This window comes from Pseudochaenichthys georgianus, chromosome 17 (assembly GCF_902827115.2).
Source record: "Pseudochaenichthys georgianus chromosome 17, fPseGeo1.2, whole genome shotgun sequence".
NCBI lineage: Eukaryota > Metazoa > Chordata > Actinopteri > Perciformes > Channichthyidae > Pseudochaenichthys > Pseudochaenichthys georgianus.
The window spans coordinates 26,407,610-26,432,500 of NC_047519.1; the positions used below are offsets into that span (position 1 = coordinate 26,407,610).

Here is a 24,891-nt window from a genome sequence, read left to right on the forward strand (position 1 = left end):
ACAATGGAATCTCTGATCTATGAGATAATGATCGGATGTCAATGGTGGAAAAACTCACCACAAATCATAAGTTAGGAAAGCAGTACATCGTTTAATAAGAACAAATATATAAATGTAGAATTTATATTCAGACTGCATGATATTTTCCTGTTCATAGTGGTGAATGTAATTGAATGAGATAATTTAGCATTTTAAAACCTATTCTTTAGTCTGTTTATCACTTGAATCCTTTTGACTAATTAAGACCCAGATGTCTCACGGAGGCTTTCCGCTGCCAAACAGATTTATCTAATTAATATGTAAGCCGCCACATTTCGATTGAGAGTGATAGATACGGACGGAAGAAACACAATACCTTGAACAAACGGTTTAACAAGTCGCTCAAGCTCTTGCATAGTTATTGTAAAGCCAAATGGTCTGTTATTGTAGGTGTTTTGATGATATTAAAATAGAAATAGGAAGAATCGTTCACCTTTTTCCTCTTAATTATATTCCATATCTACAAACTATTTATATCAGAATTACCAGAAATCCCATATCAAGATAATGTTAACAGCCTTCACTGTGAAATTGTTAACTTTGCAATCGCTATGGAAGTGCTGGTCAGCTCCATTCTCACTTCAGTCATAATGAGCATGAAGGTGCAATGAGAAGCCTGTTGTTAGATAAGTGACACCAAATTTCAGCAAAGGTGACTTCAAACATGCGATAACTGTAAAGTCGGGCAGATGCCACGTCGCAGAACAGTGAGGCTCCTGCCACAAATGGTCTCATCACTTCACTTTGAGAGTGCTGTCGGGACTTCTCAGCTTAATTGAAGTGATTTCAGGTGTTTGGTTACACATGTGACTGAGAGATGAAGTGTCTTGACTGAAATCAGCCACCTTTTTAAAAAGATTCCCCCTGAGCCATCTCCAAACTCAGACAAGAGGTAACTCTGACACCTAGTGGCAGAGACAACAATGACATAATTTGTATTCATAACAGCCTTTTAAGAGGAAAATGCAAATGAATCATGTTTGATTAGTGACACATAAATAATGTAATTGTCGTCGCTCTCATGAATGTATCAAAAATGATTTGACCTGTTGAATGTACACACACATATTTTGCAATTTAATTAATCACAAACCAACCTAAATTCCTTATAATCATGGCCTGGTTTGTGTTTATTTCCCCCAGGCACACGATGAAGAAATGACTGTCGTGTGCATTCACAGCATTCAAATATCTTGCAGATGTCATTTAAAACTATAAATCCTGAGGCTTGAGTCAACAGGGGGTTAAGAAGTTTCTGCGCTCTTGGCAGCTGAAGGCTCCACTCCATATTGAGCTCAGATGGAGCCAAGTGTCCTCAGATTCTCTGGTGGGAGGCGAAAACACCCTATCTAGAGAGATTGTTTTCACAGTATGCCGAAAACTAATTACTAGCAATAAATTAATTTCACGCTACTGCTTTAGAATTAATTGCATCTTTACAGAAGTGACTGGAAGTGATGGCTCAAGCAGCTCTGATAAGAGTGGACACACAAAGTGGTCTATTGAATTATGTTGCTTATCAGTGCCATTGCTTCAAATAGGAACCCACTTGATAATCCTCAAAGAATTGATCCAAATGTGTTGTTGTTTTAACTGCCGCAAAGGTATTTTTGTCATGAGGCTCCCATGGCACACACACACACACACACACACACACACACACACACACACACACACACACACACACACACACACACACACACACACACACACACACACCATATGTTATAACAGCTGAGCATGTTGTGTTGTGCAGTAAGCCTCTATGAAAATGCTTCAATTTTGCTAAGTACAATTTATGTGAAATGCAAGTAAGTGGGTTAAAGAGTGAGGCCAAAAGAGGCATCTTATTACGTGAGATCTGCTACCAGCATGTCAAAGTTCTTCCTCCTCGGTGCTCGGTTTGAGCTTCCATGATACATTTCACAGCCTCATGACACATCTCTGCAAATAAACTGTGTGTCAAATGATGTATGCTGTTTAACTCTCAAGTCCAAACGCTGTGTCATTACTGTCACCAGATTGTTAGTAACAACACAGCAGAGAGCAGGATCCGTCATACATGGTAAATATCTGGCTCTGTGTAAAATGGTGGTAGGGAGTTCAAGAATGTATTTCCAAATATTCCTAGGAAATTGAAATCCCTGCAGACTTCTGGAATAGCAGTTTTGCACAAAAGCGTTTTATTTCTACAGAGGGCATTAATTAAAAAAGAAGAAAAGACTGTTTACTAGTAAAATAGAGCTAATAGAGCTCCCGTTTGTGCTTGGAGTGCCTTCTTTAGATATGTGGGTTAACTGCTTATTTTCATTATTTTGAGTTAAGTGACTTTTCAAGATTCTACTAATTGGCCCCGGTTGTATTTTGAGCAAAAACCCTTGATGTTCCCATCTCGTTCACATCCTCCTGTAATTGTGACAGTATTCTTGTAATCAACGCAGATAATATTGTTGTATTTTTAACAATATTCCAGTGTTTGATGGTAGTGACTAGTGAGACTAGTTTCATCCCATGATTTCATTTCCCTTTCCCCCCCCCCGGCTCTCTGCTGTCATCCTTAATACTCATCAACACAATTACATGACAGATGGTCCTTTCTGGACCCTCTAATTATATTTCCAGCTTCACATGTGTGATTCATCACACTGATGCATGATCTGCATGACAACTACTGTAAACAATAGTTGGTGAATTGTTTACGAGGACCAATGCTTTTTTTTTTAACATTATCTATAAATTAATAATTTAAACTGTGGGTTTTCTCCGGAAGTTTTTCCTTGTACGATGTGAGGGTCTAAGGACAGAGGGTGTCGTATTGTCATACTGATATTCTGTACACACTGTGAAGACCACTGAGACAAATGTAACATTTGTGATATTGGGCTATATAAATACACATTGATTGATTGATTGATTGATTGATTGATTGATTGATTGATTGATTGATTGATTGATTGATAATAATCCATAGTAAGCCAAAGCTTAATAGCATTGAGAACTCATGGGGGATTTCAATTTGGGTTTCAATACATTTGTAATAGGTTATTATTTATTCATGGAGGTCTGTGCATCATGTAACTAAGCTTGTTATCTGCAGTATTATATCACTATTTTAAATATGAATACATTAAAAGGGACATTCATTGGACCATGCCATTCCTTTCCTGTTAATGGAAAATCAGTTTTAAAGATGACAGAATTAAACTGTAAAAACACGACAGAAGTAAAAAGCATGGTGCAAACTGTTGGGTAACAGGTACAGTCAGTAGGCATGGAGGAAATTGCTTTATTACAGGGAAAAGCACTATATTACATGTACGTGTACTGACTTGATCTGCAGAAAACTGCTGGTAAATATTAGCCAGGCGGGGAAATAAGCTTGGCAAACAAACTGCACTTTCCATTGTGCGGGCTCAAAGTGCCACACCCAGTAAATCATTCACCAGAGCACACAGAGACCGGGCACAAAGAACCTCTGTTCCTGCTTTTACAGCCTGTCAGACCTTCTGCCAAAGTACAAAGTACTGTATGAGAAAGCCTCTTTTATTTAATGTTCTAAGTTAATTCTAATATAAAACACACTGTAACATTGCTATGCAGTCTTTAGGGCATATTGTTGAGTTACAGATAACTTTAAAAAACAATTGAAATCTTAAAATTCTATTCAAATAAATTGATATAATCTTTGCTACTGTAGCACCAAGAGAAACACTATTTAATGGTCATGCACAATTACAACTTAATATACACATGTCAAGATTCCTTTATATTAGCAGGTTCAAGGACGTTTTTCTGATCTGTATCGCTTTACTTGTGTCTAGTCATTCTTGTATTTACACAGTAGCATACAGTGACAGTAACATCTCACTCATCACATGCACGCCCTTGTGCTGACTTTCACAGGATTACTGTCTGACACACAGGGCTGAACTACGCCCAATGAACAGTCAAGAGCTAGAACACAAGAATGGGTTTAGTCAGAAAATTACTGTATTCTTTGGAAAAGCAGTTTATGACAAATCAAACTGATTAATAACTCGAAGGAAATGTCATTTGAAAAGGAAGTATGCGTGTGAAGTAATAAAGAATCGTCTCATTTCATTTAGTTATTTATTAGTTTTCTTTAAAAAAACATATCAAAACTACATAATTTTGCAAGCAATTAAAAGTCAGCCACTCAAATGCAACTTGGTGTCATAGACAGTGAACAGAGATTATTTACAAATCTAAAATAGCCAAAGTTAGGACTCATTCAGCAGATATAAAAACCCGTCAGCCCTGCGCTGCATACATCAATACAATTATGACCCTGCAAAACAATCCCCCCACCCCCCACCACAAAGAGAAGCACAGGTTAAGCTTATGGATATATGGACAGCACATAACAAACACAAAATATGTACAACTCACTGCATTTGCATAGTTTTCAGTGCAACCTTTTTTACTCCCAAAAAGCCAAACTAACAACAAAAAGTGATAGCATAGCACACAGTGACGCTGCCAGATTGTTGTTTTTTCTCATTCATGTTCAGGGGCATACTAAGCGCTCAGGCCTCTCTACATCCTGTACAGTGAGGCATTAACACCATTACTTTTTGCGCTCCATTGTTCATGTCTTTCTGCAGACCTCTGACAGAGTTTTGAACTTTGGTCCGAGCGTGTTGACGAAGTCGAGGTTATCGCTGTCGCCAAAGTCACTGCAGCATCCCACAGAGCCAGCTGCAGAGCCCACCCCCTCAAACCCATAGGCGTGGATGACGTCATCTGCGTACCGCCCGTCCTCCTCTGTTCCAAAGTGGACCAGTTTCTACAAGACAAAGGGGGAGGAAGAGGAAGCGTGTTCTTTGTCAGTGTGAGCGATACAAGGGGGAGATATTACACAATGTGATAACACAAGTCTGACTGGCAGTCAGATATTACAAAGAGAAATAATATCTCTCGCCAGGAAGTTGAAAAATATTAAAGTTTATTGAGGATACTATCCTGGCTTAGAGAACAAGATTATATAACACAAGGGAATTTCCTAAACTCTTACAGATAACACAGAAGTTATTAAAACTGAGGGAAGAAGAAAAGGTGGTCACATCTGGACATATTTAATTCTGCTCCCACGTTCTGTGCTTCCTGACACCTCTTTTTCATATAATAAATATATAATGAACATTTTCACTTAAAAAAAACGATGAAACTTTATTACCTGGTCTAGATAGCGGCCATTGGTTTGCCAGTTGTGGAGAAAGGTGGAGTCCTGGGTGAGGTATCTGCTGTCATAGGCCATTCCACTACCCTGACCACTACCAAGACCTTGCTGTTGACCGTACTGCTCATACTGGGTGTTATAGACATCTTGCATATTGCCTTGGACATTTTTCGTATATACCGCCTCCTCTTGCAAGCCTCCGTTCCCTGTCCATGCTCCTCCGTTCCCTGTCCATGCTCCTCCGTTCCCTGTCCATGCTCCTCTTGCAGTCCCAACATTCCCCTTTATTGAGCCCTTTGTAACTTCCCCCCCGTTGATGGGGATAGTGATGAGACTTGAATCCTGTAAAAGAAAACATTTGAATGAGTCATTGGAATTTAACTACATGAATAAAGTTTAAAACTTTTTTAACAAGGGTTTGCGCCCAGGCAATGCTTTCATAATGACATTCTTACCACTTCTTCCCCTGGGGCCTCCGTGTTTGATTTGAGCAGGATTCCTCCACTGTCTCCTTCATCTTCCAGTGTTATATTCTCTCTCTTTGACGTGCAGAAAAAGGCGAGCAGCAAGCCTGCGATAACAAAGGAAACATGTTAGAAAAGAATGCACAAAGGAATGCATGTTATAACAAACAGGGCTTCCTGTGTGGAAGGCATCACAGGAGTGAGCACACTGTCACATTACCTTGTATTAAACTCCCTCACATCATCGCACTGTGTCCAATATACCATGCATAATTCAGTAAAAGAACCTTGAACTTTCTAGTACTCTTTTTGACACTTTTACAAATGCATGAGCACAATTTCCTGTTTCATTATCTACACAGTGTAGCTTCACAATTGTGCTGGCAGGAGTAGAGCTGGGGGGGGGGGGCGACTCACCGAGCAGCAGGAGGAGCAACAGAGGCAGCAGCAGAGCCAGTATTCCCATCGGGCCTAAAGACGTAGAGTGGTCCTTGTCCAAGCAGGCTCCATTCCTGCACTCGCAGATCCTCACCTGAGCCACCTGAGTTTTACCAGAGCCCTGCAGATCTGTAACGTCCAGTGGGACTTCATATATCCCTGTAGGAAGGTCTTTCACATGCTTCAACGTAGCTGCCGTGTCTGGGGACCAAAATGTGGAAAATAAGATGGGGATTCTACACATTTGTCGTAGAAATAGCAACGTTGCATACTGCGGATCATTTTGAACATCAAGTGAAGTTTACAGAGGGTAAAGAATATGTTTTTAACAAAGATACTTCACGTAAAGATCAATTTATATATGCAAACACATACTATAGCACAACTGCTCAAACGTTTAATATTATTAAATATCAGTTTATCATACACATATTGTGTGACCGCATATGTCGGCTTATTATAAATTGCATTACAGAAGATATCTTTGAACGATTAAATAAACTATAAAATAGTATAGTTATATATAAAATGATATATAGTAACTTAGACTTTTATAACTATAAGTACATGTTTTAATGCAGGACTTGCAGCGGATTATATTTTATAGTATTGCTAGTTTTACTTCTCTAAAAAAAATCAAAGTCCTCTTCCACCTTATATTGGGATCAGCCTCAGAAATCAGTGAAGCTGTCAATAATCAACATTATGCCTGACTCTCACTCCTTCACTAGTACTCTGTTGGATTCTGTGTAATAGATTATTCTGACACCTCTCACAAAAATTAAATGTGTTTTAGAGAAGGTTTTTTTTTAATACAATAAAATCAAAGTACAACCACTTACCATTATATTTAGTCAAAGACCATTTGCCGTCGCTATCCGTTGGCAGACTGAAGCTGAAGGGGGAGGAAAAGGGAGACTGGTCGAGGTCTTCAGCCACAACCAGCAAAGAGCCCAGCTGCCCGACCTGCTCACAGATCACCATCTCGCTTTTGGGAAGCGTCGGCATGTGGTCGTTGACATCCTCCACCACAATAATGACTGTTCCTGTTCCTGTCTTTAAGCCTGAGAAAAGTATTACGTTAATATTTATTTAAAAGAGCATGTCGATGGATGAACAAAGAAAACTGGATGGACCAAGTTGGCTGCATTTTGGCTTAGTGTGAGTTTCTATTCAGGTTTTTTTCTTTGGTGGGAAAAAAAACAATTCTGACGAGCATCTGGGATATGAGCCCAATTTTCACCATCACATCAGAGAACTGGGAGTCATTGTAGATGATGTCCCATCACACCTCGTTACAGGTGTTCTCAGGATGTGCCGTTTGTTTGGACAGATACTTAGGGTGGAGTGGGTGTTCCTAATAACTTTCGGCTGGTGTAACAATACAAGCAAAAGACATGAAGTCTGACATGATTTTAAATTAAACTGGTACGGTACGAGTAAGGAAGTCATTTTTGTAGTGTTATAAAAACAGTTTGGTCCATGACTCATACTGTAGAAATCAATGACAAGGAAATGTGCGGCATTCACAAGCAACTTACTAGCATCAACAGCCTTCACGGTGATGTTGTAAATTCCATCATGGACATAGTGTGACTCTCTGTCAATTGTGTTCGCCACCCTCAGCTCTCCGCTATCTCTGTCGATGTCGATCCATGAAGCTGGGTCTGTGGTCTTGTAATACCTGAGAGAGGGGGGAAATAACTCATTGTTTATTAGGAGCACATTCTTCCGTTCAGCAGTGAAAGTCTGCCCTCCAGTGTTTAAATTAAGAAACACACACATAAAGTTGGGGTCTTAATCATTGGCTGGAATTGTGTCTATTATGAGTCATCCTTCACTGCAGTAAAGTTAATTTCTCCCAGAAAAATATGAAGTAAGATTGCTTACTTGATGCCGTTGCTGCTCTTGGTCTCAGGATCGAGAGCAATGTAACTTCCTATCAGTGTGCCGTTGGCTGTGTTCTCTTTGACAGGGAAGCGGACAGTAGGAGCCGTGAAGGCCGGACCCTCATTTTCATTGACGACGTTGACATCCACAGGGATGGACACCCATTGGGATGTGGTGCCAGTCAGGTTAGCTTCATTACGTGCCATAATCTCAAGCTTCACATTGTTGTTCTGCTCGTAATCTAAGGGCTGGAAAAACAGGAAAGGAAGTATTGTAAACAACAATCAGTTGTCTCTTCACAGGTTACAGGCTTTCCATGTGCAGTAAGTCTATTATTTATTATTACTATCACAACTACATCTTATAATAGGAGATCTCACTCACCTTTGAGACATACAGAAGCCCTTCGTTTGTTTCGGGGTCAGTGTCAATCCTGAAATTTCCGTTTTCATTTCCTTTGGCTATGACAAATTTGGAAATCCAGTTTGGTGTGTTTATTAAATCTTTATCTTCAATGGGAATTCTGAGGATAAGTTTTTCCTTTACGTTTTCTGGGACATCGACTGCATACTGAAAGGAAACAAAAAGTGTGTTACTTAAATTAGACAACCAATGTTTTAGTAAGGTTCCAAACACTGACTTTATATAAAACACACCTGTGGTGTTTGATTGTACTGTCACTGTCAAAACATTACGAGTGTGTTTTAAGATGTGAAATATTCTAATTTATTTGTATTATGTATTGGCTTATCACTTACAGAGGTTTTTGTGAACGTTGGCGGGTTGTCGTTGATATCAGCGAGAGTAATGGTTGCTGTTCCTGTGTTGGACAGACCTATAGCTGCACCGTCCATGTCTTTGATTTTTACTATCACCAAATACGTGTCTTGTGTCTAATAAACAGGTGAGAAAATTACATGAGAAAAAAGGTAAATAACATGTTATGTTGAGGAAAGAAACGACCAAGATAAAGCATTTGTAGTAGTTCAGACTAAATATAAAATAGAATGGTGCTTGTGTGCACCTCTCTATCCAGGGTGTTAGTGGTTGTGGTGATGACACCAGTGGCTGGGTGAATGGCAAACCGGCTGAATCCATCCTCAAGAGTGTACTTGATCTTGACGTGGAGGCTTCCCACTTCGTCTCTGTCGTCAGCATTCACCTTCCCCACAATTGCCCCTGTAGTGTAAAACAGAATCATCCAGTTTATTATCTCCCACACTGAAGACCAGAATTAACTGCTGTGTTGTTCATGTTCCTCACCTGGGGGGCTGTGCTCAAGCACTGTGAATTGTAGTGGGCCTTTGAATGTTGGAGCGTTGTCATTCACATCATCTACAAGTACTTCAAGGTCCAAAGCCAGGTCTGTCTCCACGTTAGTTATTCTGTTGAAAACTCTGGTCGTTAACTGTAACAAAATAAAAGTGAAGTGCAAGTTAGAAGTGCAAAGTATGTAATAGGATTTCATTTATTTTCAATGTCAGATTAGCCTTTTAAAGTGTGATCTAATGCCATGTGAAATTTGAATTGTTTAAATTAAGGGTTGAATCTAAATGTTTGACTTTGGGATCAATTGTTTTTTTAAGATGATCTCCAGATGAATCCACCATGTATCATATGTTGCAGCCCAATGTTACACTTACTGTCAATCTTGGGAATTCCTCACGATCAACTGGTTTGTGTATAGTCAACATCCCAGAATCCTTGTTAAGAGAAAACACTCCCACTGGATGCTGATTGACACCCGGTCCACTGATGGTGTAGTACACTTCTTGATTGGCTTCAGAGTCCGACACAATCTAAAACAGAAACCCAAAATGATAACACAATTAAATATGTTTCAAGAGACAATTTCGTTATGCCTAGAGGAATAAATCACTGCATAAAGACAGCTGGAAGTAATGTGATAATAGACTTTTTTAGGTTGGAGGGAGGAGAGGGAGAAAAGGGGGGCAAGAGCAGGTAGAGGAAAACAAAGTGAATATTTGGACATGTATTGAAAATGCGGCCATAAAGACTTGAGAGACAGTGTTTAAGCTTATAAACACTACAATGCAAAGTATGTTATATGTTCAAGATTACATTTTCAATGTCTCTTGGATAAGGTCCCTTATCATTCTCTAATATGTTGAAGGGTGGTGGACTCCAACGTCTCTTGACTCGCTTCAGATAGTTTGAGGGACTTTGCTGTAACACAAACAGGTACAACACGTTAATGTAGGCTATACATGTTGTATAAAAGGATACACAAACTTGGAAAGTCTTGCAACAGCTTACCTTTTTTCCCTGTATTGCACTGTGCACAAGGTGGACAACCATCTCACTTTCCGGTCCATTGTTGTCCCGGGCCCACACAGAAAATGTCCGCCCTGTTCCCGACACTGAAACAGGCCTTAGAGCTTCTATAGCGCCATTCGGTCTTATTTGGAAATTGGGGTCGCTCAAAGTAAAGATCATAGAGTTGGTGTCGCAGTCGGCAACTTCAACTAAAAAAAGCGAGAGTGAATGGGTAAATGTGAAGGGCGGCTACTAAACAGACAGGCAATACTGGATGATATTATTCGAGCTGAAATAGATATAAAGTGTTCTATAAAGAATTTGTGGAGAAGCAAAAAGTACCTGTAGTTATTTTTCGCCCGGTCTGAATTGTTCGTGGCACAATTATGTACAGAGAGTCCGGAATAAAACATGACTCCACACCGGACAGCACCTGAAGTACAGTAGAAAGTCGGTCCTAAAGTGAATTTCTAAATATCGAACCAAATACCGGTGACAATCCCTTTGATAGCAAGTAATTCAATTATAACAACATTCTTGTAAATATAGTCGCTTAACACGATAGTCATACGTCACATGGGTATCGATATAATAGTTCGGAGAGGAATTAAAAATAAACTGGATCACTTACCAACGCCAAGCAGAGGTTGAAAATTAAAACATTCGCCATTTTTTAGACGTTCAATGCACTTTGCCGTAAAGCGGAACTCGTCCGGCAGTTGACCGTCTAAAGACTGACAGAGGATATATTTCTCACAGCGTTAAAAGAAGAAGAAACTCGTCTGATCCTGCACTTGTTGTCTGAATGGGACGTGCAGACTTTAGTTTAAGCCCTGGTATCTGACAGTGAGTCAACACACAGACACACCTTGGCTGCCACACCCAGACTAAGATCCTCCCTGGTGAGATCCGCAGGCGAGGCGAATGCACCTTGTTGCTATCGGAGCACACGTCAACTTGTAAAAAAGTTTGTCCTTAAACATTTTTTCTGCCAGCAGGGGGAAACATTGCTCAAATAGTTTGCCAACTAATGTCATTCTGTAATAAATTATACAACGTTGCAAGACATGCAAACAAATCTAAACACTATAATGTCAAATGGAATTATATTAGTGTACCATATGTGGCATAAGTGCATATAAAATCACTGTAATGTTTTGCAGGTACATTTCTTATGATTAATAGTGATGCTGAGCAGGTGGTTTTAGTGGTGTTAGCTTTAAATGAATGTCAAAGTGTAAAACATTAAAACATTCTCGAAAACACTTCTTTTTTTAGCCATTCTTGGGGAAATGACTTTTTGTTTGCTTGTTTTTCTGGTCTGAGAAAGCTGTCACAGGTCTCCTCGGAAAGTGACCTCTGTGTGCCCCTCCTCTCCACTGGAGCATTCTGGTAGGAGGAACTGAATTGCACTCCTCACTTAACGCCACAGGAATGTGTGCTGAATGAAGCCTGGTGTGGGGGAGGCTCTCTTCCCACAGTGAAGCGTTCACTATCTGTATAAACTGCTGATAAAATTGAGAGTGGTCAGAGCCAGCAATATGTGTAATGGGGTAGGGAGACTTGTTTAAAAGTGCATAGGGAAGTCAGGTTACGTAGGAGTTGCAACAGGAAAGGTGAGAAAAATGTCAGGAAGACTGCTCTGTTGTGACTCATGGGCGTAGACATATTGAAAGGGCTTGGTGCTGTGTGTCTTATACAAAACAGACTCAGCAAAATACCCTCTTGTGTTACTCCCAAGCTAAAATGAATGTGAGTTATAGTTGCACTCAGGCTTCTGTGTGTGTATCGAGTACACATCTTACGTATGTTTGGACAAATCTACTGATTTTGTCTCTGCTTATTCTATTGGTGACAGGATGTTTGACCTCTCACTCCGACACTCTCCACTCATTGTGATATACTGTGGTAAAACCAATACTGAATAATGGATTTTCGGCTAATTAGTACAGATCAATAAAAGCTAAAGATGATATATCTTTCAGCAGTCTCCATTTTGAACTTTAAAAGATAGCAGGGGTTGTTATGTCTTTTCAACACATCTGTTTTGTACTTTGATTAGTTTCCCAGGTATGACACCTGTATCAATAAGATGTTGTGAAACCTAGTTTGGCAAAAAGGCGTTTTTTTCCAAACTAGGTTTCACAACATCTTATTGATGATGACGATTTGATTTCGTCATGAAAACAAATCGTGTGTGCTGCCAGGAATCATCGTGTACTCATATACGCTGCATAATGTGTTCAGGCACATTGATGTAATTAAAGGCTAAGACAGATCCAGTTTTTTAAATTTATTATAATGACATATTTGTGCTGCGATCAAAACATTTGTTAAATGCAACTTCTCCACCCTTTTCACCACTCCTGTTGGGTGGGTGCCAGTGAGAGGCAGGGTGGGAGCGTTCATGTCAAATATGATGGTTAGTATTTGGGTGAGACAAGTTGGTCACTGGTGATTCTAGAGTATATGTGACTAACAACTGTCTGATTATTAGTGTGTCATTGTCACATTGAAATGCATGAAACTTTGTAATCAACCATAAAATAATTGTGCTTGCCAGAAACCACTTACGTTAGCAGATTATTAGAGCCCGGCACACCCATCTGAAACATCTACAGCTATTGTTTCGTAGCGATTGATTGAAAATAAAGGCTGAGTTCGAAGTTGGATGTGACCTGAGCAATGGAGTCAAAATGCCACACGCCACCACTTGGCCCCCCCTCCACTTAAAGTCCCTGACCCTATTTGGCATCACAGCTTGTGATCCCATTACAAAATGTTCTCTCATGCTCGAACAGTTTTGGAAATGTTTCACTCAACTTCATGGTAATGTTTACTATTGAATTATAGTGAGATATGCTAAGAGATGTTTTAATATGTTGTATACTCTTATAAATTATGGTTGAATCAACTCCTCTCTCAACAAAAAACTAACTTTTTGAAGGTATGATGTAAGCTGCCATTAGTTGTAGGGAGGTGTACTTACAGGGGGGAAAACTGCAGTTTAGTGTTATCTTTCCAAATATGAAAATATGACATACATTATATTATAATTCAGCTCACAAGATAATGTGCATGTGTCTTCTGAAAATTGTTACGCTGTTTATTTTTGACATATTACATTGCATTAGTGCAACTAATGCGTAGATTATAGCCTTACTGATAGCAAATATACCATCAAAATAGCCATATTCACAAACAGGAATGTGTTTTTGGTGGCCAATTTTGGCAAAATGTAAGAAATGGGTTTTGTTGGGGGCAATTTTGGCAGAATGTAATAAATGTGGTTTGGTCACTCAATCTGGACAGACATGAAATGCAATACCTTTAAATTATGATTAAGGAAATTGATATCTACAATCTCACACAGTGCAATGTGCAAAAAAAAATTTCTGAGGTGCAACATTTTTTTATGTATTTGACTCATATCATATTTAACTGTCAAAACCACCCATTCACCTTTGTGCCTATGTTTCTGTTAGAAGCTGATAAAGATGAAGCCAATGAATAAAAAAGGTTATTGCTCCAAAAGCAATCACTCTCACTACCATCAGACAAATTCATCAGAATTTAGTTGTAGAAACGATTGGCCTAATCAGGCAAGATAATGGCCTACCGATACTGTTTCTCCTCTCCCACACACCGTTGACCATGAGGATTCAATGTTTCATGTATCCTGGCAACAACAACTTTTTTTCTCTCTGTGTTTCCCTGTTAAACAAACAACTCACCAACGCCTATATAGATCCACACACATTTACACAGTCCAGTGTGCAGCTCACCGTTTATGAGAGCTGCACTCTGGGAATTTCACAGGCACAGGTGATGTTTAACAGATGAGTAGGAAAGTTGGTCTCTGAGGAATCCAATACTTTTTAAATAAACTAAATCACCATCAAAATCAGAAATATGAAAAAGTAGATTTAATCACATGATAATCCCACACTGCAAAGTCAAGGTGGACATTTATTGTAGGCCTATAGCCTATGATTTTTTAATTTAAAAAAACAAGCATTATCTAAAAAATAACCACTTCAGATTCATAATAAAAGCAGTTTTGGACACATATTTTTCCGATTCTGGTAGGATTTCCTCTCAGTCCACTCTTTTGTTCTGAAGATAAAGACTGCACATAATACAGCTCACCGTGGATATAACCTCCCCCTTTCTCCGCCTGTTATCAGCGACTGTGAGCAATCAAACGGAGAGGAACCGCCTCTCGCTGTAAAAGTTCTTCCTTCCCTCCGGAGGGTCAAAGTCTGAACGAAACCAACGGAGAGTCAAATTGACAAGATTTAACTTCGAGAGGATTAACGGAGTTTATATTTCTGAAGGCGATGGCTATACTGCTGAAATGCAGCATTTGTATTCTGCTGGTGTTCTTCCTGACTGTAAGTAAACAATGTAATAGGCGCTTTACATTGTTCACATGTCCATTATCGGGTGTGTACCGGGTTTAAAACAGGTGTGGCTGTTCTCTGGTGGGATTTTAGCGTTTAGATACATTTGTTCAGGTAGTTAAAGTAAAAACAACGGCTTTGCTGTTAAAATGCGCTTTCTCCATGGACACTGGTGAACAATGCTAGGAGTTCACGGAACCGTTATTGTTTATTTCCTACAATAACTAACCATAACTTGGTCTGGCAAATACGGTAGGCTATTGATCAAGACGTTGTCGCACATCGATTATCCCTGATGATTGTTTACGTACAAGAGGCCTTGAGGCAAATAAGATGATGATTTTTGTTTAAATTATATTACCAAGTCCCTATTATGTTTTGTAAAGTTATGCACAGTTTTCCTAAGAGACGATGACATACAGTATATAGTTAACATGATGATTGACAGACCATATTTCTGTTGACAATGAAAGAATCAATTAGCTGTTAAGATACATCTTGGTGTTTTCTTTTAGAACCCTAATGAACCTAACCTCTCAAGATAATACATTATTTGTAAGTTAATGGCATATGTGTAACGGCCAGGAGCAACAATAATATGCAGTTTTGACTTTTTTTAAATGTATTTTGTACACATTAATCACGTTTTCCCTCCCTGTTTGTTCACCTGCAGCTTGTTCCTGTGTCAGCCGAAGGAAAGGGGCAGGAATTACGCAGACACAAAAGAGAATGGATCATAGCTCCCAGGCAGTTGAAGGAGAACCATGATTACACCGGCCTGCAGAGTATTGCTAGAGTGTGTAACCTATTTTGTTATTCATTTCTAAATAATTATACTAAAACTAAATATCCCAATGAGGTATTTATGATTGTTAAAACATGTTTTCACAGCCCTGCAGCTATTGAATGTAGTCACAGTAACTTTACATGTCTTACAATAATTAACTATCGTCAAGTTAAGTCATGGTATTTCCCACATTAGTTTTACCTTCATGTCACCTTTGTATGCGCTAAGCCTAGTTTAATCTCTGAGTGTGTGTGACAACAGTACTCCCATGTTCATGAGTCATTATAGGACACACAATAGGCGCATTCACACCGGAGTACTTTTCCCCGTACTTTCCCTGTTTAGTTCCGATAGTGCCTGGAATTTTGCGTTCACACCAAAAAGAGTTCCGAGAACTTTTACCTTTTAATTGTTAGTGCCTGCTAGAGAGGTGGTACTATCCTGGTGAGAAAAAAGTACCAATTTGGATTGGCTGGGCGAGTTGCAAACCACGCCCGAACTCCCAACTCCGGGGACTTCTGGCCGGGAACTTCGGGTGGCAGTATACGCTGTGAAGTGGTTTGCGGCCTGCCAGTAAACCCAAAGCAGAAGAAAAAAAAGTGACGCCAGCGGCTTCATTTGCGTAATCTTCCCTCAGGGAATTTATTCCGGCGTGAACACGATCTGTACTAGTTCCATGGGGGTACTAAGTGCTGGGCACTAAGTACGGCAAAGTACTTGGTGTGAAAGCGGCTATTGTCTCATAGCCGCTTTCACACCAAGTACTTTGCCGTACTTAGTGCCCAGCACTTAGTTCCCAGCTCTTAGTTCCCCTATGGAACTAAGTGCCGATCGCGTTCACACCGGAATAAATTCCCTGAGGGAAGATTACGCAAATGAACCGCTGACGTCACTTCGTCTATTCTGCTTTGGGTTTACTGGCAGGCCGCAAACAACTTCACGGCGTATACTGCCACCCGAAGTCCCCGGCCGGAAGTCCCAGGAGTTGGGGACTGGCTTCAGTAGAAGCTGCTGGGACTCCCAGCAGCATCTACTGAAGCCTTCCGAGTAAATCGCCAGAACGCTGACACCTCCTCATCTCCACCGCTCCCATGTTTTCTTTTGTGTTGCCATAAGTTAGTCTCTCTGCGTTTGTGCGCTGGGCGAATGCTAATAATGCTAATGCAAGGATAATAAAATGGCGGCTCTAAAAAACATTTCAGAGTTTTACGGGGTGTGGTTTGCAATTCGCCCAGCCAATCAGAACTGGGGCACTTTTTTTTCCCCAGGAGAGTACCACCTCTCAGCAGGCACTAAAAATGGGGGTAAAAGTTCCCGGCACTAAGTACTCTTTTTGGTGTGAACGCGACATAAGGGGTACTAACAGAACTAAATGGGAAAAGTACTCTGGTGTGAACGTGCATATGAGTACATCTTTGTCTGATGTTTAGACAAACACTCACCTGTCGTCTAAAGACTGTCTAGTTTCATGAATTAATTCTTGGATCTCTTTGTATTCGCTGATCATATGTAAAATCTTAATTAAAAAATTAACGAACATTTTTCACAACAGCATATCATAAGGTCTAGATTTCAAGTTAAGGTGGATTCATTTTGTGTTTGTGTATTTCTTTTTCAGATTCGATCCGATAAGGAGAACCACACAAGGATAATGTATTACCTATCAGGGCCTGGAGTTGACCAGCCACCTGTTGGCGTATTTGGTGTGGACCGTAACACTGGCTATGTGAAAATCTTTTCTATTCTGGACCGAGAGGAGACACCCTTTTTTCATGTAAAAGCCCTTAAAAATCCTATTTGTAAAATGTAATGAGTTTACAGTCATATCAAGTTGTACATTGCGCAAATGGTAAACCAATTCTAATGTTCCTTTTTGTAGTTGAAAGGTGTGGCGAAATACGCTGACGGGACCTTAGCTGAAAATGATATTGACCTTAAAATTACTGTTTTGGATGAAAATGACTGCCCACCGATCATCAAAGTACAACAAGTTGGATATGTCAATGAATCGAGCGCAATAGGTACTCATCTACAGTATTTTTGTAGAGGAAACTTTCTTTAACCTGCACTCAATGATGTGATACTTAATTTATTTCCTTTGGTGATTCCTAGGTACTGTTGTGATGAAAGTAATTGCTACGGATGCTGATCAGAAGAACACAATCCACTCCAGGATTTTCTACAGTATTGTGGAGCAGAGCAGCTCAGCTGGGATGTTCTTCATCAACTCTCAGACTGGAGAGGTCATGGTTCGACAGAACAGTCTGGATAGGGAGGTGAGGCTTTTTACTGACTTGAAATTATTCTTTTGTTGTCTAGTACAAACAATTGTCTTCTATGGAAGAGCTTTCAAGTTGTAAAGCAGTAGTAGGAGATGAACCGTTTGTATCTTTCACCATAAACAAGTTTTAATGAAAACTATAATATGTGACTTGGTGCATTGAATATTTGATCTTTTTTTTTAGAGACAAGATACATATACATTGACTATACAAGCTACAGACATGAATGGACAAGCTGGAGGAAACATTGGAAGTGAACAAATTTCGGTCACAATTCTGGACATAAATGACAATATTCCAACCCTTGAAAAAGAATCGGTAGGTGTGAATAATTTATCAATACATTAAAGGTGGGGTAGGTAAGTTTCAGAAACCGGCTCGAGATACACTTTTTGTTATATTCCATGCTCTTAACATCCCGATAGCAATGAATATCTTAAGTGCTTTGACAAAAAATCCATAACAAAATGTAATCTGTGGAAGCCGTAATACTGTAAAAAGATTGCCGCCCTGTCAGCCTTCCATCTCGTGCACGCACAAATGTATCTCGTGCCCTCATTGGGCGTGCCGTCATTGGGCGTGCATCGCAGCAGTACTTCAATGACTCGCCAGCAACAGGCGGCCACTTTCACCAGTCTGCTGACGTCATGTGCGCGTTCATGTGTGTTGGAGGAGGTGCTCTGTAAGGAAGTCTGAAGGAAGGGGCGGATTATTTTCGGCTGTGTACTTTTTAGTGCACTCGAGCCGGTTTCTGAAACTTACCTACCCCACCTTTAATACATTTTATTGTCTTTTCCTAATAATGTTCTAAAGCAATAGTTTGCATGTGTTTTATTTGCAGTATGAAGGGAGTGTGCAGGAGAACAAGGTCAATATGGAAGTGATGAGGGTGAAAGCCCTTGACATGGATCTGATTAACACTGCAAACTGGGAAGCTATGTACACAATAATTTCAGGGAATGAGGCCGGCTATTTCAGTATCACTACTGATTCCAAGACCAATGAAGGAATTATCATGATCAATAAGGTAAGAGAGTAATTTGTAAACTGTTTTATTTGACCTAGTAGGAGTATACTGTACTTAACTATAAAAGATAATCTCACCAACAAACTGTGTAATATTCTCAAATTTGCAGGCTTTGGACTATGAGGAGATTAAGTCGCTTAACTTGGAAGTTGCTGTTTCCAACAAAGCAGCGTACAGTTTTGGCAGTGGTTCTGCGACAGGGGCTGGGTCTGGATCTGTAGTCTCAAAATCCTACCCCGTTAAAATCAATGTGGTCAATGAGAAGGAAGGCCCCCGATTCCAACCAAGTGTCAAAGTGGTGACTCTCTCTGAGGACCAAACTTCCGTCTCCATCAACACAATCATCGGAAACTATGCTGCTATTGATAGTGATACCCTACAGACAGCCACCAATGTAAGGTATGGCCACAAAGTGAATGACGAACAGATGTAAAGATATCTCTAAATGTGTGTGTTTTACATGAATAGCTTGTTTTTTTGTCCTCACATATGGTTTTTCGTATAGGTATGCTAAAATCAAAGATGATGACAACTGGTTGATTATTGATGAAAAGACAGCAGATATCCGGCTGAATAAACTGCCTGACCGAGAGTCCACTTTCTTGATCAATGGGACATATTATGCCAAAATTATATGCATCACCGATGGTTAGTTCTTCAAAATGTAACACTATTCTCCAGTGGTATGTTGCAAATGTAATATTAATCTCTCTTTCCATTGGATTTCAGATAATCCCTCAAAAACAGCTACGGGGACCATAGCAATTCAGGTGGAGGACTTTAATGATCATTGTCCAACACTGATCGCTACAACGCAAACAATGTGCCTCGAGGATAAAGTGATCTACGTCACGGCCGTAGACCAAGACGAATTCCCCAATTCTGCCCCATTTGAGTTCACTGTGATTGGGGGGAGTAGTGACTGGAAATGGACTGTGGAGAGTCTTAATGGTAAGATAACGATTACGACTTCTAAAGTAAATATGTAAAACAGGTATTTGGCTTTAGTGTTCTTTCATAATTACATAAAAAGGACATGTTTACACCATATTCCATATTCAGCTATAGTTTTCGGCTCCAAAATGTTAGAATTCTAATAGACTTTCCAGCATATGATCATTTCAATGCTGTATAGTTCTTTGATTTGTTCATTTCCTCTACTAAACAGACAATTGGCAAGCATTTCTTTTTCTAGTTTTGGGGCATTGTTTTTTACAGCCTGTTAATGTCAGTTGTTAAAAAAGGGTCCATCTTTCTTTATAAAGAAATTAATGACTGTAGACACAAGCAAACCCACTCATGCAGTACATTTTAAAATGTGAGTTTCCTTTTTCTTCAGCAACGACATGCATTCTGCGAGACCATGCCAACTTGTGGCCTGGCTCTTACAAAGTGGCAGTGGAGGTCAAAGACCAGCAGGGAAAGTCCTGTGCTGATGTGGAGATGGTGGATGTAGATGTGTGCAGTTGCGGAGACAAAACCAAAACCTGTAGGGAGCGTATTCTAAAGGCAGTCGATTTTGGAGCTCCCGGTATCCTGCTTATGCTCCTGGGCCTGCTGCTCCTGTTGTGTGAGTATTTCTTGTTGACTTTCTTTTTCTGGCTGGTTATTTTGATAACAATCATTAACTTTACTCTACAAGTTTGCCATACCTAACTAGATAGTGTGGCAGATCAATAATCTACCATGCATTTCACAATTATTTGTTATGTCTATACATGAGTTAAAGCCCTCTGTTAAAAAGTAAATAAATGATAATTGGTTGGACCTTATTTGAACTTACCTTATAAGAATTTCTGTTGACATGGTGTAAAACGTTTATTTTTCAGTGCTGCCCCTGTTGCTGCTGTTCTGCCTGTGCGGAGGTGCAGCAGCTATTGGAGATTTCAAGGCTATACCATATGATACAAAACAACAGCTCATCTCATATCACACTGAGGGACAAGGAGAAGACAAGGTGCTTTGATTAATATACAATAATTAAACAATGTTTAGATATATTTAGTTTAACAAAATGTGTCAACCAAATTTGCCTAAATGTTGCATCTCTAACAAGATCTCAATTATTTCTTGCAGGAAGTTCCGCTTCTGCTTGCGCCATTGGATCATGGTGGAAGCCATGTGAATATGAAGGACATCAACAACTTTAGTGATAACATGTACATATCTAGGGAGACTGGTGGAGGAGGTTTCGGCGCTGGTCACACCTTGACATCTGAGAACATGCAGAAGAACATGTACAACCGTTATAATAACGGAATGGACTACGTTGATGGTGGGATGATGACGGGACAAGAACATAGTTTCTCTCGTTACGGGGCTGGGGCTGCGGCTGGGGCCGGGGCCTTTGATGGGATGGCTCTGTCCAACCAATACCTGGAGGAGTATTATTCAAGTGTGAGTACATAAAACCCCAGCCCAAAACCTAGAAAATACCATTTAAAATATACAATTTTAAATTTGATTGTTGTTGTTATAATGAAAACTTATTATATGCTTATCTTCTTATTTGCAGAAATACAACCATGCTGTACAACAATCCAAGGGGAAGGACGCTCTGCTGGTCTATAACTATGAGGGTCAGGGGTCCCTGGCGGGTTCTGTAGGTTGCTGCAGCCTTCTTGAGAATGACGATGACCTTGCGTTCCTCAATGACCTTGGGCCTAAATTTAAAACCCTGGCTGAGGTTTGTCATGGGTCAACCTTTGTGAGCAAGTCAGTGGATGCAGGGGTTTATGTCTCTCCACCCAGACCAGTTTCTCCTGTCTGGCCCTCCCCCTCCACCCACACACATGTAAGCACTCACTCAGAAACAATCAGGGACAGGGACCACGTCAACATCAGCACTCTCAACACCTCTAATGTAGCATCTGAATCCTCCACTTTTGTGCAGGAGGAGCGAGTCACTGACATAGCCCAGGGTTCAGCATCTGTTCCCACTGTACATGTCCAAGACAAGATAATGATTCCCAGTCAGACGATGCTCATACAGCAGCCCACTATGTACTATGCCGCCACGCCCATGTATGTAGTTGAGTCCAATCCCCAAATGGTGCTTGTGACAGGGGGAACCCACGGGGCAGTGGGTCAAGTAGGACAAGTTGGGTTAGGTCAGGGGCTGATGCAAGTTGGTGGTCTACAAGGCTCTCAGGGTATGGTCCTTGTGGATAGACAAGTAGGAATGGGTGGAATGGCAGGGCAAGTAGTACAAGGCATTTCACAAGGAACTCTCTCCAGATCCGGACAAATGTTGGTGGTGGAGAATGCGTCCTCAGGTGGAGTGCAAGGAGCACACATAGCCCAGGGCTTTCTTCAGACAGGACATGGGTCTGCAGGGCAGGGTTTGGAGCTCAGAGGGCAAGGTGTGCAGTTTCAAACTGAGAGATTTTCTTCAAATTCTCGCAGCTCTACAGGGTCCAATGAGGAGACTGCTCTGAAAGCCACACCCAAAACAAAGGGAAGCCAGAAAGTGGTTGTGCAACGTAAGAAGATCTCAGTCACTGAGAGAAATATTGAATCGAATATAAGAGCTTAAAGCAGCCAATATTTAATTTTAGCATATCCACTAATTTCATGCTTCTTTTTAAATATACTCCAGTACATTTGAGTAAACTGAACTATACCGGGGTATATGTACATACAGATGGACAAATTGTGGTAAATCTGGTAAAATAATAGTTTACTCTACTTGACCAAAAGTGCAATACTGTATGTCTTTATCTAGTTAACTAGACTACATGACAGTGTTAGCTATAAAATACATTTGTCCATACTAAAACTATTAAAATGATATTTGTTGTTGCTAAAAAGTGGATTGATTTATTGTATGCTACCTGCTAAAATTAGGCTCTGTCAACATTAGTGTAAAGTATAGAATTTGGCAAACCTTCTAACATTTGGAGGCTCTGTCTTCACTTCTGTACTTTCAACCCAGCAGAGGAAAAACCTTAGCAAGTGTGATAACTCTCTTAACTTGGTCCCAACAATGACCATTTAGGCACCAAAGAACAGCCATAAACGCAATGTGTATATTTCAGGTGCAAAACTAAATAGCTTCAGGGCAGCAACAGCCAAGTATATAAAATGGAGCAGTGTTTAACCTATCTCCTATTGCAGTTAACTGTCAATTCCCTGGTTTATGCTCCTCAAGTCTCACAAGGTTATTATGTAGGATGCAGATATTTCGTTTTCAAAATCCAAATATCCCAGCATCTGACAAAAAAGTTATGTACAGTAATTGCTACAGTTATACTATGATTACTGTAATGACATTGATGTACTGTGGGACAGTTCAAATCTAAACTGTTTAACTTATTCTTGAGTATAACAACACAGAAAGTTCATAGAATCCTAAACTTTAGTCGCTTACTGAAAGTTGAAATGACTATAATTAAACCGTAAGTTGTTAGCATTTAGCGGTACAACTACTGAGAGAGGGACTAAGGCAGAGTTAAAACAAAGTTTTGTAGCTACTGTAATTTTGTATGTTTCTATATATGCTTTGAACACTAGATTCCGTTCTCTAAGATCTGTATTTTGATTATGTGTTGTAATTATAAAGATGCTATAGTTACATGTTGTAATAGTTTAGCTTTAGCCATGCCTGATGCGTCGCTGACCTTTTGCAAATTGTTGAAGTTAGTTATACTAACTAATCTACAAATACTATATGGGTGGCCTTTGTTTGGGAGATAGATAAGGCTGTGTTGACTGTAGACCGGAGAAAAGTATGAATGATGAATGGCAATGTAAAGAGAGCAGACTGTTTTTAACATTAGACAACACACAGACCAAAGAGAATACTGCACAGATTCTCTATTTTATCGTTGCACTATTTGTATTATTTCTACAGAGCATGTGGTTTTTCTAAATTGTAAAGACCCAAAAGATTTTAGTGCCAAATCTTAAAAAAAATAATGTGTACAATAGCTGATGGACCTATTTTATCAAATGTATATTGTGCCATACTTACTTAACTAAGACAGGCTTTTGATTGTTTAATTTGTTGTTGTGTGCTGTTGACAGGGTGTTGGGTATGATAGATAAAATGGATGAGCTTGCCAAGCACTGAAAACATTTGGTTAAATGACTCTGTTTGATATTGCTGTTCTTGCTATAGATTTACAAATGCCATATATGCTATAGTTTCCTCAAAGCAGTATTGGTCATGATAATGAGGATGTTTCTTCTTTTTTTAAGTTTTGCACCTTCTGTTGTAATAAAATTGAATTAAAAAAAAGCCATTGTATTGACCTGTTTGTGTGTGTTGTAACAAGTGCATGGAAACTGCACATTACATTACTCAGTGCCTTAGTTAAGGGACCTTATTTTACTGTTAAAATGTTCCCGTCATTACGTTTTTAACAGGAACGGCATCATTAATACACATTGAGTTTGGATTTTCACCTGCTAAAAACACTCTCAAACAGAATTGTTTTTGAAAAATATATATAAATACTACATTTTTAAATTGCTCATCTTAATGTATATATAAAGCCATTTACACATTTGCAGCCATCTTTTATACCTAAACCAACGTTGTAAAATGCTTCATTGAGGGGGGGTTTCAAGAGAATATAGCTTCAAGCTCTTCCAGTAGACAATTGGCATACCTACATATGTAGAACAAATACAACTGGTTTCTTTGTAGCTGACCAAAAAGGATTCAGTCATGCTTAACATAAACAAAGAAGGGAAAGTAGAAAAGCAGGTCTCCTTCATGGATTTGTATCCAGGTCATTTACAATGCTAAGAGTTGATTTAAATAAGATTTGGCTGCATGAAAGGCCTGCGTGTAGTTTTCATCTTTTAACCAGAGCTTAGAGCTGAGCTGTGAGCAGGCCCGCCTTAACCTGCCATCAGGCCCTGGGGCTGATAGGTTTTGTAGGCCCCCTATTTAAACAACAAATGAAAGTCATGTATAGCCTCGGCAGGCTCTGTGATCGCACTTCTCCACTCTGCTCTACGCGCGCCTGGTCCTCTCCTCCAGATGAGTGACGTATATTAATATTCTGAAAGCCAAGACTTTGTTTATTTGAAACCAGATGAAAACAAACTGTAACGGACCCTGCCGTGTTATCTATG

General features: G+C 39.8%; 2 protein-coding genes across 2 annotated transcripts; one reads left to right on the forward strand and one right to left on the reverse strand.

Moving 5' to 3' along the window:
* Positions 1-4,135: 4,135 nt before the first annotated feature.
* Positions 4,136-11,258, reverse strand: dsc2l (desmocollin 2 like). The gene is made up of 16 exons (XM_034104610.2): positions 10,940-11,258; positions 10,651-10,741; positions 10,309-10,517; positions 10,114-10,218; positions 9,675-9,830; positions 9,295-9,439; positions 9,056-9,210; positions 8,790-8,924; positions 8,416-8,601; positions 8,032-8,279; positions 7,683-7,825; positions 6,984-7,205; positions 6,121-6,342; positions 5,695-5,810; positions 5,237-5,581; positions 4,136-4,846 (listed from the first exon to the last, which is right to left on the reverse strand). Exons 1-16 carry the CDS (start codon positions 10,976-10,978, stop codon positions 4,649-4,651), a joined length of 2,715 nt encoding a protein of 904 aa, XP_033960501.1. The 5' UTR covers positions 10,979-11,258; the 3' UTR covers positions 4,136-4,648.
* A 3,252-nt stretch (positions 11,259-14,510) lies between these two features.
* LOC117462173 (desmoglein-2-like protein) lies at positions 14,511-24,055 on the forward strand. Its single transcript, XM_034104263.2, has 14 exons — positions 14,511-14,702; positions 15,385-15,507; positions 17,117-17,272; positions 17,378-17,519; positions 17,611-17,774; positions 17,964-18,098; positions 18,622-18,807; positions 18,917-19,206; positions 19,313-19,455; positions 19,537-19,758; positions 20,147-20,377; positions 20,637-20,764; positions 20,884-21,204; positions 21,323-24,055. Exons 1-14 carry the CDS (start codon positions 14,649-14,651, stop codon positions 22,340-22,342), a joined length of 3,315 nt encoding a protein of 1,104 aa, XP_033960154.1. The 5' UTR covers positions 14,511-14,648; the 3' UTR covers positions 22,343-24,055.
* The last annotated feature ends 836 nt before the right edge of the window (positions 24,056-24,891 follow it).